At 40.1% G+C, this 15,672-nt stretch overlaps 1 protein-coding gene across 1 annotated transcript in view; it reads right to left on the bottom strand.

Moving 5' to 3' along the window:
• Positions 1-3,098: 3,098 nt before the first annotated feature.
• BAG4 (BAG cochaperone 4) overlaps positions 3,099-15,672 on the bottom strand; it is a 29,369-nt gene continuing 16,795 nt past the window's right edge. The window contains exons 3-5 of the mRNA XM_040242941.1: positions 11,319-11,573; positions 10,667-10,921; positions 3,099-9,925 (exon numbers count right to left, since the gene is read on the bottom strand). Of these exons, the coding sequence (XP_040098875.1) occupies positions 9,440-9,925; positions 10,667-10,921; positions 11,319-11,573 (996 nt within the window). The 3' untranslated portion in view covers positions 3,099-9,439. The remainder of the gene's footprint in view (positions 9,926-10,666; positions 10,922-11,318; positions 11,574-15,672) is intronic.

The raw sequence follows: 15,672 nt of genomic DNA, 5'->3' as shown, positions 1-15,672 counted from the left end.
CAACCATGTGATTAGAGGGTGGGAACTTTCAGTCCCAACGCCCAGCCTCTGGTGGAGGGCAGAGGGGTTGAAAGTTGAATTAGTTGCCAATGACTTAGTCATGCCTTTGCAGTGAAGCCTCACTAAAAATCCAGAGGCCAGGGTTCAAAGAGTTTCCAGATTGGAGAACACCTGTGAAGATTACAGGGACCCATGCACCTGAGAGGGCATGGAAGCCCTGCCCCCTTCCACCAGGCCATGCCCTCTCTCTCATACCCTATGTATAAACTGGAAGTCTAGTAAATAGATGGGTTTTCCTGGGATTTGTGAGCTGTCCTGGCAAATTCACTGAAGCTGAGCAGCAAGTCATGGGAACCTCTGATTTCCAGCCAGTTGGTCAGAAGCACAGGTAATGAATGACCTAGATGTGTGACTGGCACCTGGAGTGGACGATGGTCCTGTGGGGCTGAACCCTTCACGTGTGGAACCTGATTCTGTACCCGGTAGACAGCTTCCGAAGTGACTTGAATTCTTGGACACCCTGCTAGGGGTTCAAGAATTGCTTGTTGGTGTGGGGAGGCCTCAACATACACAGTTGAAATTGGGTCTGGAAACCCTTTCTCACCAGCATAGTTCGGCCCGCAGAACTGTTTCTTTCATCCTAACCATTTTGTCACATAGAATGTCAAAAAGGTGTGAACTCAAGGGTTAACAGTTAATAAAATTAATAACTTCATGACGTATGGAGAAGGCGATGGCACCCCACTCCAGTACTCTTGCCTGGAAAATCCCATGGACGGAGGACCCTGGTAGGCTGCAGCTCATGGGGTCTCGAAGAGTCAGACACGACTGAGCAACTTCACTTTCACTTTTCCCTTTCATGCACTAGAGAAGGAAATGGCAACCCACTCCAGTGTTCTTCCCTGGAGAATCCCAGGGACGGGGGAGCCACCAGGCTGCTGGTGGGCTGCCATCTTTGGGGTCGCACAGAGTCGGACACGACTGAAGTGACTTAGCAGCAGCAGCAGCATGAAGTATATTTTTAAGTGTAACTGGCTTTTTTTTTTTTTTTTTACAAATGCATGACAGTGGACAGTACAATGACCGATAGCACAATTTGTTTCCACTGCCTTAATTCCTGGAAAGGCACCAGGAATTTTACCCACCACTGATTTTCCATCAACAGAGCAAATGGCAGCAACACAGCAAAAAAGGCAAATTGTGTCTTGATACTATTAGGAAAACAGTTTTCATCCTGTGACTCTTAAAGGGATCTCTAAGACTCCCAGCCTCCACGGACCACCCTTTGAGAACTATACAGCAATTAAATGTGCCTAATCTTGGGCTTGGAATAAGAGTACCTATCCTGAAGGAGTTCACAGTCTCAATAGGAGACAAGCAGGTAAACAAATACATCTTATCCAGTGCTGTAACACAGACCAGATACACCAGTAGTTACAAAAGAAGGAGTAATCAAATGTCCAGGCATACCTCTAAAAGTTCTCATTCAGTAGGTCTTCAGTGGGATTTAGGAATCTGCATTTTAAACAAGCCCTCTAGGTGATTTGGAAGCATAGGAGAAGGCAATGGCACCCCACTCCAGTACTCTTGCCTGGAAAATCCCATGGACGGAAGAGCCTGGTAGGCTGCAGTCCATGGGGTTGCTCGGAGTCAGACAGGACAGAGCGACTTCACTTTCACTTTTCACTTTCATGCATTGGAGAAGGAAATGGCAACCCACTCCACTGCTCTTGCCTGGAGAATCCCAGGGACGAGGGAGCCTGGTGGGCTGCCGTTTATGGGGTCACATAGAGCTGGACACGACTGAAGCAACTTAGCAGCAGCAGCAGCAGATCATAACACAAAGTATAAAATAAATAAATATGGGTCCATTCAGATATAAAGAAATACATAAATGGGAGACAATGAACAAATATATATACCTTGCAGGGAGAGTCTAAGAATTAACCAATAAATACTCTGAATGTGTTGGAGGATAACTCCCCACCCCCAAATGTAGAACTGCATACAGGGACTTTCTTCCAAAGAATATGCTTGGAAGCAGCGGTGGGGGTGGTGCAGAAAGACTGTAGTGGAGAAACCTGACAGGCTCTACCTGAGCCAGGTGATGACAGTTAAGATCAACAGGAAAAGCCACATCTATGGTACAGCCATTTGATGTCTGATGAGAAAGGGCACTCACCTCTGTGGTCTTCCTCCCCAAAACACAAGCCCCAGTGTGATCAGGAGAAAAACATCAGACAAGATAAATCCCAGTTGAGAGGCATTCTATGAAACATCCGACCTGCACTCCTCAAGACCGTATAGGTCATCAAAAACAGGGAAAGTCACAGGGGTTCTCCGGTGGGCTGGTGGCTATCCACCCAAACCCAGATTCAATCCCTGGTCAAGGAACTGAGATTCCACACGCCTCACAGTGAGGCCAGAACAGAACAAGGGAATTCTGAGAAACTGTCATGGCCAAGAGGCTCCTAAGGAGATATGATGACTCAATGTAATACAGTATCATAGGTGGGATCCAGGAAGAGGAAAACAGTGTTAGGTAAAAACAAAGGAAATCTGGATAAAGTATAGACTTTAGTCAATAAGAATGTATCAGTACCGGTCCGTTAGTTGTGACAAATATACAACACTAATTTAACATGTTAATAATGGGTGTAGTGTATGTTGGATCTCTGTATATCATAATTCCTCTATAAATTTAAACTATTCTAAAATAAGAAATTTATTAAATAATAGAAAATGAGCAAAAGACACACAGGGACATTTTTACAGAAGAGGATATACAACTGGCAAATAAGCACAAGAAGAGGTTCAACATCATTAACCATTAAGGAAATGCAAGTTAAAAGCATAATGAGATATCATTACACACTGATCAGAATGGTCAAAATAAAAAAAAAGTGACACCACCAAATGCTGGCAAGCATACAGAGAAACTCCCTCACTGCTGGTGGGAATGCAAATAGTACAACCTCACTTTTAGGAAAGTCTGGTAGTCTCGTAAAAAATTAAACATGCACATATCGTATGACCGAAAACGGCACTCCTGGGCATTTATCCCAAAGAAATGAAAACCATGTCCACACAAAAACCTATGTGCATGAATGTACATAGCAGCTTTATTCATAATAGCTCTAAACTGAAACCATCCAGATATCCTTCCACAGGTGAAGGTTGACCGAAGGTACATCCATATCACAAACTACTAATTAGCAATAAAAAAGAACTACAGATACAGGAAACAACTTGGATGAATGTCAAGAGAATTTTGCTGAGTGGGCAAAAAAACCAATCTCTAATGATCACATACCATACAATTCTATTTCTGTAACGTTCTCAAAAATGACAAAATTCAGAAATGGAGAACAGATTTGTGATTGCCACGGATTTAGTGTGGAGGGAAAGGAAAAGCAGGGGTGGCTATGAAAGGTCAACAGGAGGAACGGCGGTGGCGGCGGGACTGTTCTGCATCTTGTTCTGTATCAATGTCCACATCCTGGTGGTGATGTGGCAGTGAAGTTTTGTGAGATGTTACCATTGGAAGAAACTGGGTAAGGAGCACAGGAAAGCTCTGCATGGTTTCAGAAAACCATCTGTGAATTAACAAACTACCTCAGAACAAAAACTTTAATTAAAAAGATACAATACAGGGCATCCCCTGGCAGTCCAGTGGTTAGGACTCCACACTTGCAGTGCTGAGGGCTGGGCTTCAATCCCTGGGGAGGACTAAGATTTCTACAAGCTGCTCAGCACGGCCAAAAAATAACGAAAGAATACAATACAGTTGGCACTCCTATCCATGAGTTCCACATTCACGGATGCAGCCAACCATGGGTTGACAATATTTGGAAAGAAAGGAAAAAAATTCAGTCAAGTTCCAAAAAGTAAACACTTGAATTTGCCACACATCCAGCAACTATTTACATAGCATTTACATTGTATTTACAACTATTTACATAGCATATACATTGTATTAAGTATTATAACTAATCTAGAGGTGATTTGAAGTATATGGGAGGATAAACCTAGGTTTTATGCAAATACTACACCATTTTTATATAAGAGACTTGAGCATCCATGGTTTTTGTACTGGAACCAATCCCCCACCCATACTGAGGGATGAGACTGTATCCCTAGTTATTCTGGATTTCAGAAAAACAATTAGTATCATTATGTCCCATGCAATATATGGAACACACTGATACTAAAAGATGAGTTGTTGTTTATCTGAAATTCAAATGTAACTGAGAGTCCTATATTTTATCTGACAACAATACCCTTGGCATTCTACCAGGGTAAGGTGTATATTGTAAAATAAAAGAACATTTAAGAGTTGGCTAGAGCAAATGTGCTCTGATCTCAGAAACCCCTAAATCCTCCTTTCTCAGTAGCTCACGTCTCCTCTGCTCACATTTTGTACTGTGTGCTAACCGTCCACCACTTGTGATGAGAAGAGCCACGTAGAGTGTAAAACCCTCCTTAACAGAGAAGTAAAAATTATCCAGATAGTCCTTCCTTCTCAATTTCCATTTAAAACAGATATTCTTTCCAAGAAAGAGTATGAAAAAATAATTAAACAGAATAGTCATGAAGCATTTTCTGGAAGCAATTTTGAGTCTCCAGTAGAACAACAATGGTCTCCAGTATAAAAACACAACCAAGAAGTAACAGACATCTGAAAAAAAACTCTAACATGAAAAAGATGGCAATCTAAAAAGAAAGGGAAAAGCAATTTGTAGGATTTCATTATTCAAGATGAAACAAATATCAAGAAATTACCATTAATGTTCTCAGAGATATAAGATGCCACACCCACAAACAAGAGCAGAATTACATAGAGAACAAAAAATTCCTAAAAACTAAAAATATGGTAGATGGAAATGTAAAATTCAGTGGTGAGTTGGAAGATAAAGGTGAGTAAATCTCCCACAAAGACAGCAAAAAGGCAGAAAACTGAAGAGAAAAGTCAAAGAACCAGGCTAAGAAGTCCACAGAAACAGCAAGAATTCTAAAAAGAGGTAATGGAAATGAGGGTAGCAGAGGGGGAAGAGAAATAAAAAACCTGAGAAAATATTATAGGACTTAAAGGCAGGTGTCTCCAGAATGAATTATGCCCAGGAAAATGGACAAAAACAGATCCATACCAATGTTATACTGCTAGGAAATTTCAGAACAGAGGGGACAAAAATAGCCTACAAGCTACCAAAAAGAAAAACCAAGTTTTAAACAAAGGATCATGAAAACACATTTTCAAATACGCAAGATATTTAAAAAATTATTTCCTATACACCTTTTATTCAGAAAGCTACTGGAGAACAGGCTTGACCAAAATGAGGGAACACACTAAGAAAGAGAAAGACATAGATTGCATGAAAAAAAAAAGAATCCAGCAGAAGAGGTGGAGAGAATCCCCAGGATGAACAGAAGACACCAGAATGTAAGTATGCACCAGGAACACAGCCCTTCTCCCATCAGAGGGCCCCCAGAGCACAGCTTCTTCAGGAGCCTGAAATTGACCAAATATATCTGAGCATCTTAAGAGAAGATTGAGACAAATGACGGTGGGTTTGAGGTCAAATTAGTGATAAGTACATCAGCAAACCAAGTAAGACAAATGATTCATTCCAGGGAAATTCATTCATTCACAATTCCAGGAGTTGTTCAGGAAAAGTAACCAGTTTACTACATGAATAAGCTCTGGTCAGCATTACATAGTATAGTAAGGAACAACAGAACTACCATATAAGTGGCTGGAGAAACTGGAGGGAGGAGGGCTGCAATGTGTATATGGCACAGGCAGAGACCTGACCAGCATCTTCTACAATAGAAAACAAGAAGAAACAGCCTAAAATTGACAAAAGAAGAGGGAGAAATACACTGGACCACGCTTTCCACCACTGGGGGCTGCAGAATCATTCCCTGGTTGGGGAACTAACATCCCACAAGCTGCACAGTGCAGCCAAATTTTTTTTTAAAGGTCAAAAAAACATGGAGAGAATTTTTTTTAAAAACTCAATTGAAAGTGGTTACTTTTGTAGAAGGAAAAATGAAAGTATGACAGAGAGCTCCTTTTCATAAACTTTAAATTGCTAGCTTCTATAGAATTATTTGAGTCTTTAAACTCATAACTTTTTTAAAAAAGAAAAAAAAGATGAAAAATTCCAGTCATCAAGTACCATCCCCCAAAAAACTTCAATGCCAATTTAATCTATATTCTTCAACTTAAAAATCTTCCTACCTCTAACGGTATTACATTAACCAGCTAAAAATCAGTTTTAAAAGCCCTATTTTTCAAAGCATTTGGAAGAATTCCCCACCAAGAATGTAGAGACTAGTCCATGACACTGATACTTCATCAGGACTTACTTGTGTAAATGTTTATACTGGCGTTTGTATTTGCAACAATAGTGGTTATTATAAAAAAGAGATAGTTGTGTTTAACATGCCAGATCTGGGTAACTTTATTCAAGATTTTCACAAAAATTATCCTCAAAGTAACATTAAACTTAGACACTTTTTTAAAGTCCAGATTTGAAATATCAAAAACATTTTTAATTCAGTCTGGAGTGAATACTAAGTCAAGAACTGAATCAAATCCACACAAAAAAATGAACACCAATTTTCCTTAAGTTCACTGTATTTTCTGGAAGAGGTTGCCAATTTAGTTTTCCTTTCCTGGACACTGGCATTTAGAATCATTTTAACATGGTTTACATCTTTAAGTTCTAAGTCTGTACTTATCCTGAATATCTTATTATAATTAAAACTATAAATCCAAAAACAATAGCCCTCCCTTAAGAAGGAATCCAATTAATAAATGTAGAAGGACTTCAAGAAACAAAGTCACACTGGAACCTCACAGTGGTAATCGACACAAGCAAGATCTGCCAATAGACTAAAAAATGAGTGGGCTGAAGTTTAAGCAGAAATGGGACATTTGCATAGCTTACGTTATCTCCAGCAAACATTCAGTCACTACAAAGGAAAACACAGTACGTTTACAGCAGTGATTCCTAGACACCACCTTAGGTAGTGCTAAGGTCAGTAACACCAGAAATACATCACCGCATCAGGGGTCATAGATACACTGTCACAGGTCAGAGGGCACTATGATGACCTGACTCCTACATTCGAGGCAGGACCCGGGACTGGATCCTGAAACAGAGAAACGGCATTAGTGAAAAGACTAAGAAAATCTCTACTTTCCAAACCTCTACTTTAGTTAATAGTATTGTATCAAGGCTAATTTCGTAACTTGACAAATGTTGTACAGTTATGTAAGATGTTAATATAAAGGGATTATTAGTGAAGAGTATACAGAAACTGCTGTTTTTACAACTCTTCAGGAGGTCTAAAATTATCTAAAAAAATTTTTTAATAACTGTTAAAACACACACACACATGTATGTGTATATAAATAAATCAAGACTTCAGGCAAACTGCTATCATGGGCACTCAGTTAAAAAATAGTGTTCTTGCCTGTATCAGTCACTGTCTCACTGGTTTATGAGCTTTAAGGTTCTCCCCCTTCTAATATTTGTTTCAACTTTTAAATTTTCATAAAAAAGCCTTTTTTTAAACATTTCTATATTAGGCCAAAAATAAAAATCCTTGACTAAAACTGGCACCATATTATCATAAAATCACTCATATCAACCTAAGACCAGTCACTATTTTTACTCTAATTGTTCTCATCATATGTTTGTATTGGTTTTGTTTTTTTTTTAATAAGGAGAGAAAATGGCTGAAAGATTTGTTTTCTTATTAATAGGCCTGGCAGTCAAGAGGGGAAAAAAACACATTATCACTTGGATAGCTTATTAAGAAACAGCAGTTTTTCCAATAACATATCATATACTGGAACTCACTTCAGACGTAAAAAGTAAGTTATCTACCTAAGTCTCTTCTACACGATAGCTTAGAGCTACCCAAGCAAAGGGCTTTCCTGGTGGCTCAGGAGTAAAGAGTCCTCCTGCAAATGCAGGAGACGTGGATTTGATCCCTGGGTCGAGAAGATTCCCTGGAGAAGGAAACAGCAACCCACTCCAGTATTCTTGCCTGAAGAATCCCATGGACAGAGGAGCCTGGTGGGCTACAGGGCATGGGGTCGCAAAGGAGTCAGACACGACTGAGTGACTAAACCACCACCCAGGCAAATCCAGCTAAGACCTTTTCAGAATTCCTTTCTTAACTCTGGCTCTAAAGCGACTGTTATTAGTGGTGGTAAACATCTTTTTTATAAAATAGGCAATATGTCTACACAATTTATTCTAGGGAAACAAAGCTAACCATCACATCTGCCTTTAAAAGAACATAATTTCCCACTCTGGCTGTGGCTGATTCAGTCCCAGAGCATGAATCCTCTTTTACCCTCTGCATATCTTACTGTACACTGAGCAGATAAGCTGAGCTGAAGTCCGCTCACAGGGACCCTGACGGTGAAGCTACTATTTTAGATGGAGAATAGCATTACCAAATGGTTGTGCCTATTACTTTTGCAGTGACTGTTTCTCCTCGGCATGGCATTTTTATTTGTGTTCATCACATTGCTCTGTATGGAAGTAGCTGTAGTAAAAAGATAATGAAGTGGGGGGGGGGGTGGATTTTAAAGTGGAGCTTCATCCAAATACAATGAAGAAAGCAAAAAAGAGAATATGCCCACATTTTCATTCCTATAGGCATGCCGTTTCCAAATTAACCTTCTGATAGTAACAAGAAAAACAGAAGTGGTAAAACTCTTAACCTGATAATCTATACAAAAGAGGAGACACTCTACCTCAGAAACTCATTACACAGTGCAATATATTCAAGTGGTGAAAGGGTACAAATTCATCCAGAACTGCCATACTGTCTGGCTGTCAGTACAGTCTCTTGAGTAATTATATTAAACATATTACTACAAAATATACCAAGAAGTAGAGAATCATACTATATTTGTGAACTGCAAATAACAAAACAAAACAGAAGTCCAAGGGGGCTAAAGTCCAAGCTGTAATTTACACACAAAGTGTATGGTGAAAGCAGTTACAATGTACAAAAATGTGACAAGTTATCCAGATGTTTTAAAAAAACAGAGCCTGTCCAAAGAACATCCAGTCTTATCCTGTAGGTTTCTGAGGAGCCTGTTACATAAGGTGAATTCCCCTCCTGCTGATAAGAAGCAGCTTGCCGAGGACACCCATGTATTTCTTACTGGGCGAGTCTACTTGGCAATACCGATAACCAGAGAGCTCTCTCTTACATTCACTGGTCTGAAAACAACTCATAACCCAACTGTTCTTCCGAGTCCTTTACCAGTTTTTCAAGCTTTCTATCAGGAAAGTTGGAATGTATCGCTTCTTGTCATCAACAGGCATTTCAAAAAGAGGGTAATTAACCAAAATCAAGAGTTCTTTGGTCGAGTTAGTAACAGGCTTCCCCTTTGTTCTAAATCCCTTCATAATCCCTTTTTTTCCAATTTTTCCAGTATGGCCTGGATTTTACAAACCGCCTCTTTCCTGGCCTGCCGGACGGAGTCCTGGCCCCCAGTTTCAACTGAATCCAGTTCCAGGAGTTCCTTGGTTAGCATCTCTTCCAGAAGCCAGTAGGCTTTGTCTGTCTTTTTTCCTACGAACTCTTCTACTTCTTGCTCAAGATACTGGACCTTCTCCAGCACATGTATGATTTTTTTAATGCTTGGGGGAGTCCCTTCATCTGAAGATAAACACTCTTCAGCAAGATGATTACCCTGGTCTTGAGTGCTGGGATGTTCGTGGGTGGCATTACCGTACAGATGAGGCTCAGCACTATACTGGACCTGGGAATCCAAAAGCTCCGAACTGTCATCATTCACCGATCCCGAGGACTCGTACTGATGGACACTACATGGAAAGTTGTGCTGGCTCATGCCCTGATCTGCTTGGCTGTAGGTGTAGGAGGAGTCCTTGGAGTGGGAGAGCAGAGAGGGGAGAAAAGCTGTTTTAATAGGAATCCATCAGCATCAGATTTGTTAGCCCCCATCTTCCACCTGACCAGGAAGGTACATGAAAAGATTCCCCACCAATAAAACTGGACAGCCCTCTTTAATAATCATTTGAGGAAAATACAGCTCTGAAAAGATAAAAGGCAGAGAATTCCTGAGTATAGCGGCTGGAATCTACCCTGAGGTAGGTCATCATCATGAACACCTCATAATCTATCTTTATCACCTCACAATCTGACCAGTGACTTAATAAATGGGAATTAGATAGTCTGTTCCCCTTGAGAGAGAAAACCTGAAGACAAATCTTAAAAAAGAACCTGGCCACAAGCAAATGATGTTCAAGTGTACAGTTTAATAAAACCATGCTATTTCTCATTGGTTTTGTCTTCTGTCTGGAGATGGAGGTAACAAAATCTAACCTTTGATTTTAACATTCAGATAGTATTACAACTAATAAGAAAATGAGCACTTTCCTGTCTTTTAAAAAAAAGGAAATGAACCTAAAACTGCTCTAAAATATAGTCTATTTTAAAAAAGAAAAAAAAGGAGGAGGGGGGACTGGACTACATAAAGTTGTAGGTGGTGGCCACCAGCTTTTTGAAACTAGTCCCCCCATTTAACACAGGCCAATGCGGAGAAATGCCATATCATGCTCTCTCAATCACCAGACATTGAAAGAACAAGGTTCAGCAAGCCTCCTACCTTAGGCTGTGGGGGTGGCGGTGAAGGAGGTGGCTGAGGAGAGCCACTGGTAGGCCACGATGAAGAGCTCTCACTCATGTAGAGACTCCCCGGTGGTCCTGAGGGCGCAGCTGAAGGCCAGGGGTACCGGGTTCCCATTCCATAAGCACCTGGAGGCGCCCATGAGTCCTCCTGGGGTCGTACGGGTGGTCCTGGTTGTGGAACACTACGATTACCATCCCCATAAGGGTAATGGGGTACGCTCATTCCAGGGTTCTGGGTTGAGAGGAAGGAAATATGCTGGTCATTGGTAAAAAAACACTTAAAGAAGTAATGAAAATATTCTAGTGTAAACAGATCCTGAGCTGCCTCCTCTCCGCTTAACAGAGTATACTTTAGCTGCTACAGGATTAAACTGGGGTGTTTCTAAACAGTTGCAATAACTTCTCCAAGCCTATAAAAGCTTGGTTCCAAAGATATCAGGGGCAGGTTTGGTGACCCTCAAGCTCAGAAGGAATAGGGCCTAAACTTTAACAGCACAGAACTCCCCGGGAAGTGAACAGAAATTCCTAAAATATTTAAAAACATAAACCTAACCTCTTGAAGTAAACAAATAAACCTGGTACCATTCATTAACAGTTAAAAACTAAAAAGACAGCAGAAGAGTGCTCACCTGTGAAGCAGGATATCCCGGAACCTGCCCCCTAAGAGGGGGCGCTTCAGTCTGGCAGTCCTGCTGGGGGTACATCCAACGGGAGACCGGGGTTGGGCTGTTGCCAGGTGAACGGTAAGTGCTCGGAAGCTCTGTGGAGTAATTGGTCTGAGCATACCCAGGTGTGTAATAGGCCCCAGGGTATGAGGCAGTAGTTGTCCCTGGGCCAGTGGGGTATGGTGGGCCATATCCCCCATTTGTGTAAGAATTCAAACTCTGGAAAAAGCAAAGTTGGGAGAAAAGAGATGAATGAGTACAAGAGCTGAAATGCCCTCACTTTGAGAACTTTGGGAAGAAAGGAGATGAGTAACTAATGAAAATATCAACTACCTAAGCCACCCGTTAAAGGTGTTCTTATATTATTACTGTATACATATATTAAACTCAGATTATCACTTTAGAGTCCGTGTCATAACAATGGGAAGGTATATTGTGATGAAAGATGAAGTAATGGCCGTAGAGCAGTGCTTTTCAACCTTTTTCATAAGAACGACTGACAGTCACAGCTAATGGAGGGAGCTTGTCCCCACACAAAACTGGAAAAGGGGCTTTGGGAAACCCGGGAGAATGGCTAAAGAGAGGAGAAAAGGACCCTGATACAACAGAAAGAAAGAAAGAAAGACCACAGAGATAGACAGAGCCCTGCCACAGGCTCTGTGTTTACTCTCTACTTTTTCAAGCAGGAAAATGGAAATCATGAACTTATTCTGCAGGGTTATGGTAAAAATTAAATGAGATGACATATATATAAGGTGCTCAGTACAGTGTCTGGTACATAGTATGCTCAATAACTGATAATTTTCATAATACCATTGTTGTTAGTATAATTGTGGCAAGGCCAGGAAATGAACCTGATCTGACTCCAAGCCTGTGTTTTTTGTACTGTCTCACTCTGCTTCCCAAATTACAGTGGACAGAGACAAATTCCTCACATATTGCTTCCTGCAGTTTTACATCAGCTATCCAGACTAGTATTGATACCTAGAATCCTCAGTTTAGTAATCCAAATAAGACTAAAGCTAATCTTTAAACGATTACCTTCAGGTTTTCCATTACTTTCTACTCTACCTTGTAAGATGGTAAAAATAAAATCAACTTTACCTGGACTCATCCTTCTAAAACTAGACAGTCTTTCCCATTTTAGGTAGAAGAATAAGAAAAGAAGCTTGTGATAATAAAATAGACTTATTGTGGTGATCATTTGATAATGTATACAAATATCGAATCACTATTGTATATATATGAAATGAATGCTAAATGTCAATTATACCTCAAAAGAGTAGAATCCTGATACCTTCTACAGTTGTTAATGACTAAAGAAAATGAAATTTAAATCTGATTCCAAATCTACCACATCAAAAAGAGGGACAGGGACTTCCCTGGCAGTCCCGTGGTTAAGCCTCACATTCCCAACTCAGGGGGCACAGATTCAATCCCTGGTGGGGGAACTAAGACCCCCCCCAAGGCTGCAGGGCACACTCCCCCCGCCAAAAAAAATAAAGTCCCTTATATAACATACACAGCTGAAGATGATTTTTTAAAAAAAATGTGACTTTTTGTACTGTTATTCAATTTCTAGAAATCCTTCCTAAGGAAATGATTCAACTAGAGAAAAAGTTATAAGCATGGACTCGTTCATCAGGGCATGATTCACCATCACGCAGTATCGAAAGCAACCTACACGTCCTGTACTGATGGAATGATTCGGTCAGTTATAGGCTATTCATTTGTAGAAGGCAATGGCACCCCACTCCAGTACTCTTGCCTGGAAAATCCCATGGACGGAGGAGCCTGGTAGGCTGCAGTCCATGGGGTCCCTCAGAGTCGGATACGACTGGGCGACTTCCCTTTCACTTTTCACTTTCACGAATTGGAGAAGGAAATGGCAACCCACTCCAGTGTTCTTGCCTAGAGAATCCCAGGGATGGGGGAGCCTGGTGGGCTGCCGTCTATGGGGTCGCACAGAGTCAGACACGACTGAAGCGACTTAGCAGCAGCAGCAAGCTATTCATTGAAAGAATTTCATTCTGTCTTAAAATTCACTGTAGAACTGACCAGACATCTGTTGACATTACAGAATTATTTTTAGTGTTTCTTTAAGCTTTAATAATGGCATTGTGGTAATATTTTTAAAATGTCCCTGTATATTAAAAAATACATACTGAAGTATTTACAAGAGAAATAATGTGATATTTGGAATTTTCTTCAAAGCACATTAAGGACATGGATGAAACATGAGGGCCATGTATTGATGATACTTGCTGAAGCTGAGTAAGGGGTACATGGGAGATCACTGTGCTATCCCATTACTTTGGATTATGTTTGAAAATTTCCTTACTATTACAAAAAAGAATTCCTGTTATTTCACCCTGTAACAAGTACATATGATAACCGAAAAGTAATATTAAAAAGTATATGTAGAATAAGTTTAAAACTAGATAAATATAACAGGGAGAAGGCTGAAAATAAATTTACCAAAATATGGACATATTATGATGATAGAGTTAGTGGCTTTTCTCTCTTTTATTTCCCAAGTATTTAGTAATAAAGTTTATTATTTTTTTAGAAAAAAAATTATGCTATTAAAAATGTCACAAAATCCCAAGTATGTCTAGAAACTGGTGGGCTGCACAGACCATAGCTACTTCCATCTAGTCCAATTTTTTCATAAAGGGAAACTTGTATCTAAAGACAGCAAACTGGGATTTGAAACCTGTCAGCTGATATGGCAACAGATAAAATCTGAAACTGATCCACTATAAGGAGAATTAAACAAAATCTCGGACAGTCATTGAATTTCTGTAGACGTCTCATTCTGGATTCCAGAAGAAATCAAGAGACTGGAGCTCTTAAAAGTCAAAACATATTCCAAGTGCTGCTTCTGTTCTAGAGGTAAATGTAAATATGACTCAGCATTTGAAAGTCAAAATACTGTCACACCATATGGTGTCTCACTGCAAGCTGAAGATTATCCAGGAGGAAATACTTCTTCCAAAAGTTGGTTTTACAATTGATGGACTGCTTATAGATGTAGGACCCAAAGGGGAGAGAAGTGGCCAGGTCTCTCACCCAGAAAGTGATACACTGTTAATGGATTCCCTTTCCATTTGGTAATATATGGCTATCAACAGCAAACAGACCCAATCCAAGTGAAAAAATTACTTTTCCATTAGCAACACCATGATTCCTCCTGTTATGGTTATCTTGAAAAACAAGGAAAGCTTCACCACAAAAGGACTCCGAGCCTTCATAATTATCAGCAGTCAACATCACCTTGAGTTTCTCCTGACACTTGCTTTTGGAATTGCCCAGTTTATAATCATCCACTGGTCATTTCCTCATGCAGCATCTCTACTTACAGAACTGGTCCAATTTTTGTCTCACAGGAGCTCCAAACCACGGTACTTAATAAGCTGTATTTGACAACCCAGTTCTCCTTTAAATTAAATGAGAAGGTTATTACAGGTTCTAACCAAAGTCCTTCTGTATCATGATTTCTCAATTCAGAACATTTAGAACGAAGAGGACTTCGGTTGTCTTTCTTTGAGCATTTCTATTCCCAGGCACTCGGCGTTCTGTGGTGAAATCTTCCAGAAGTCAGGAGACTTATCTTCTTTATCAGAAAATCAATGTGAAAACATCCGTCTTTCATCCTTTAGATACGTAGGAAAGCAGCTTTAGAAAAACAAGTTGCATTTGTGACCAATGAGAGGATTTGAAACAAACAACAGAAAAACCCACCGCAGGGACTTCCTTGGTGGCCCAGTGGTTAAGACTCTGTGCTTCGGCACAGAGTCTGATCCCCAGTCAGGCAAAGGAACCAAAAACCCCATCACAATCATTACTAGAAAACCTGTGTGTTTACCATGCTTTTCCTAAGTACCCTCTGGGTCAACAGATCAGAGCTACAACATGCATGATTATAACAATCAGAGTCAGAAGAACATGTATTAGCCTTGCAGTCCTTACAGACCAGGACTAAGCATGACCTAATGATCACAGTTCAGAGATGTTTCAGAGTTTTTACTTCTGAAGAGTAGGTTGGCAGCAAAGAAAATAAAGAATTTCTTGGCTCTCTAATCACTGTGAAAAGTAATTTGGCTATATTAAATAAAGATGTATATACCCAAACCCACCAATTCCACACAGTAGGGAAATGTTTGTCTCGTATGTTGTACAATAGAAAAGGGAAAAGCAATGCTGAGTTTAAAAAAAGCAAGCTGCGAGAGAATGCTAGGATGAAACCACTTATATCAAGTTTAAAAACTTGATAAGGTTTTAAAATAAAATGTTTCTAAAATGTTAAATTGTACTA

Source organism: Oryx dammah, unplaced genomic scaffold (assembly GCF_014754425.2).
Source record: "Oryx dammah isolate SB20612 unplaced genomic scaffold, SCBI_Odam_1.1 HiC_scaffold_7, whole genome shotgun sequence".
Classification (NCBI taxonomy): Eukaryota; Metazoa; Chordata; class Mammalia; order Artiodactyla; family Bovidae; genus Oryx; species Oryx dammah.
This window is presented reverse-complemented; position numbering and strand designations above follow the sequence as displayed.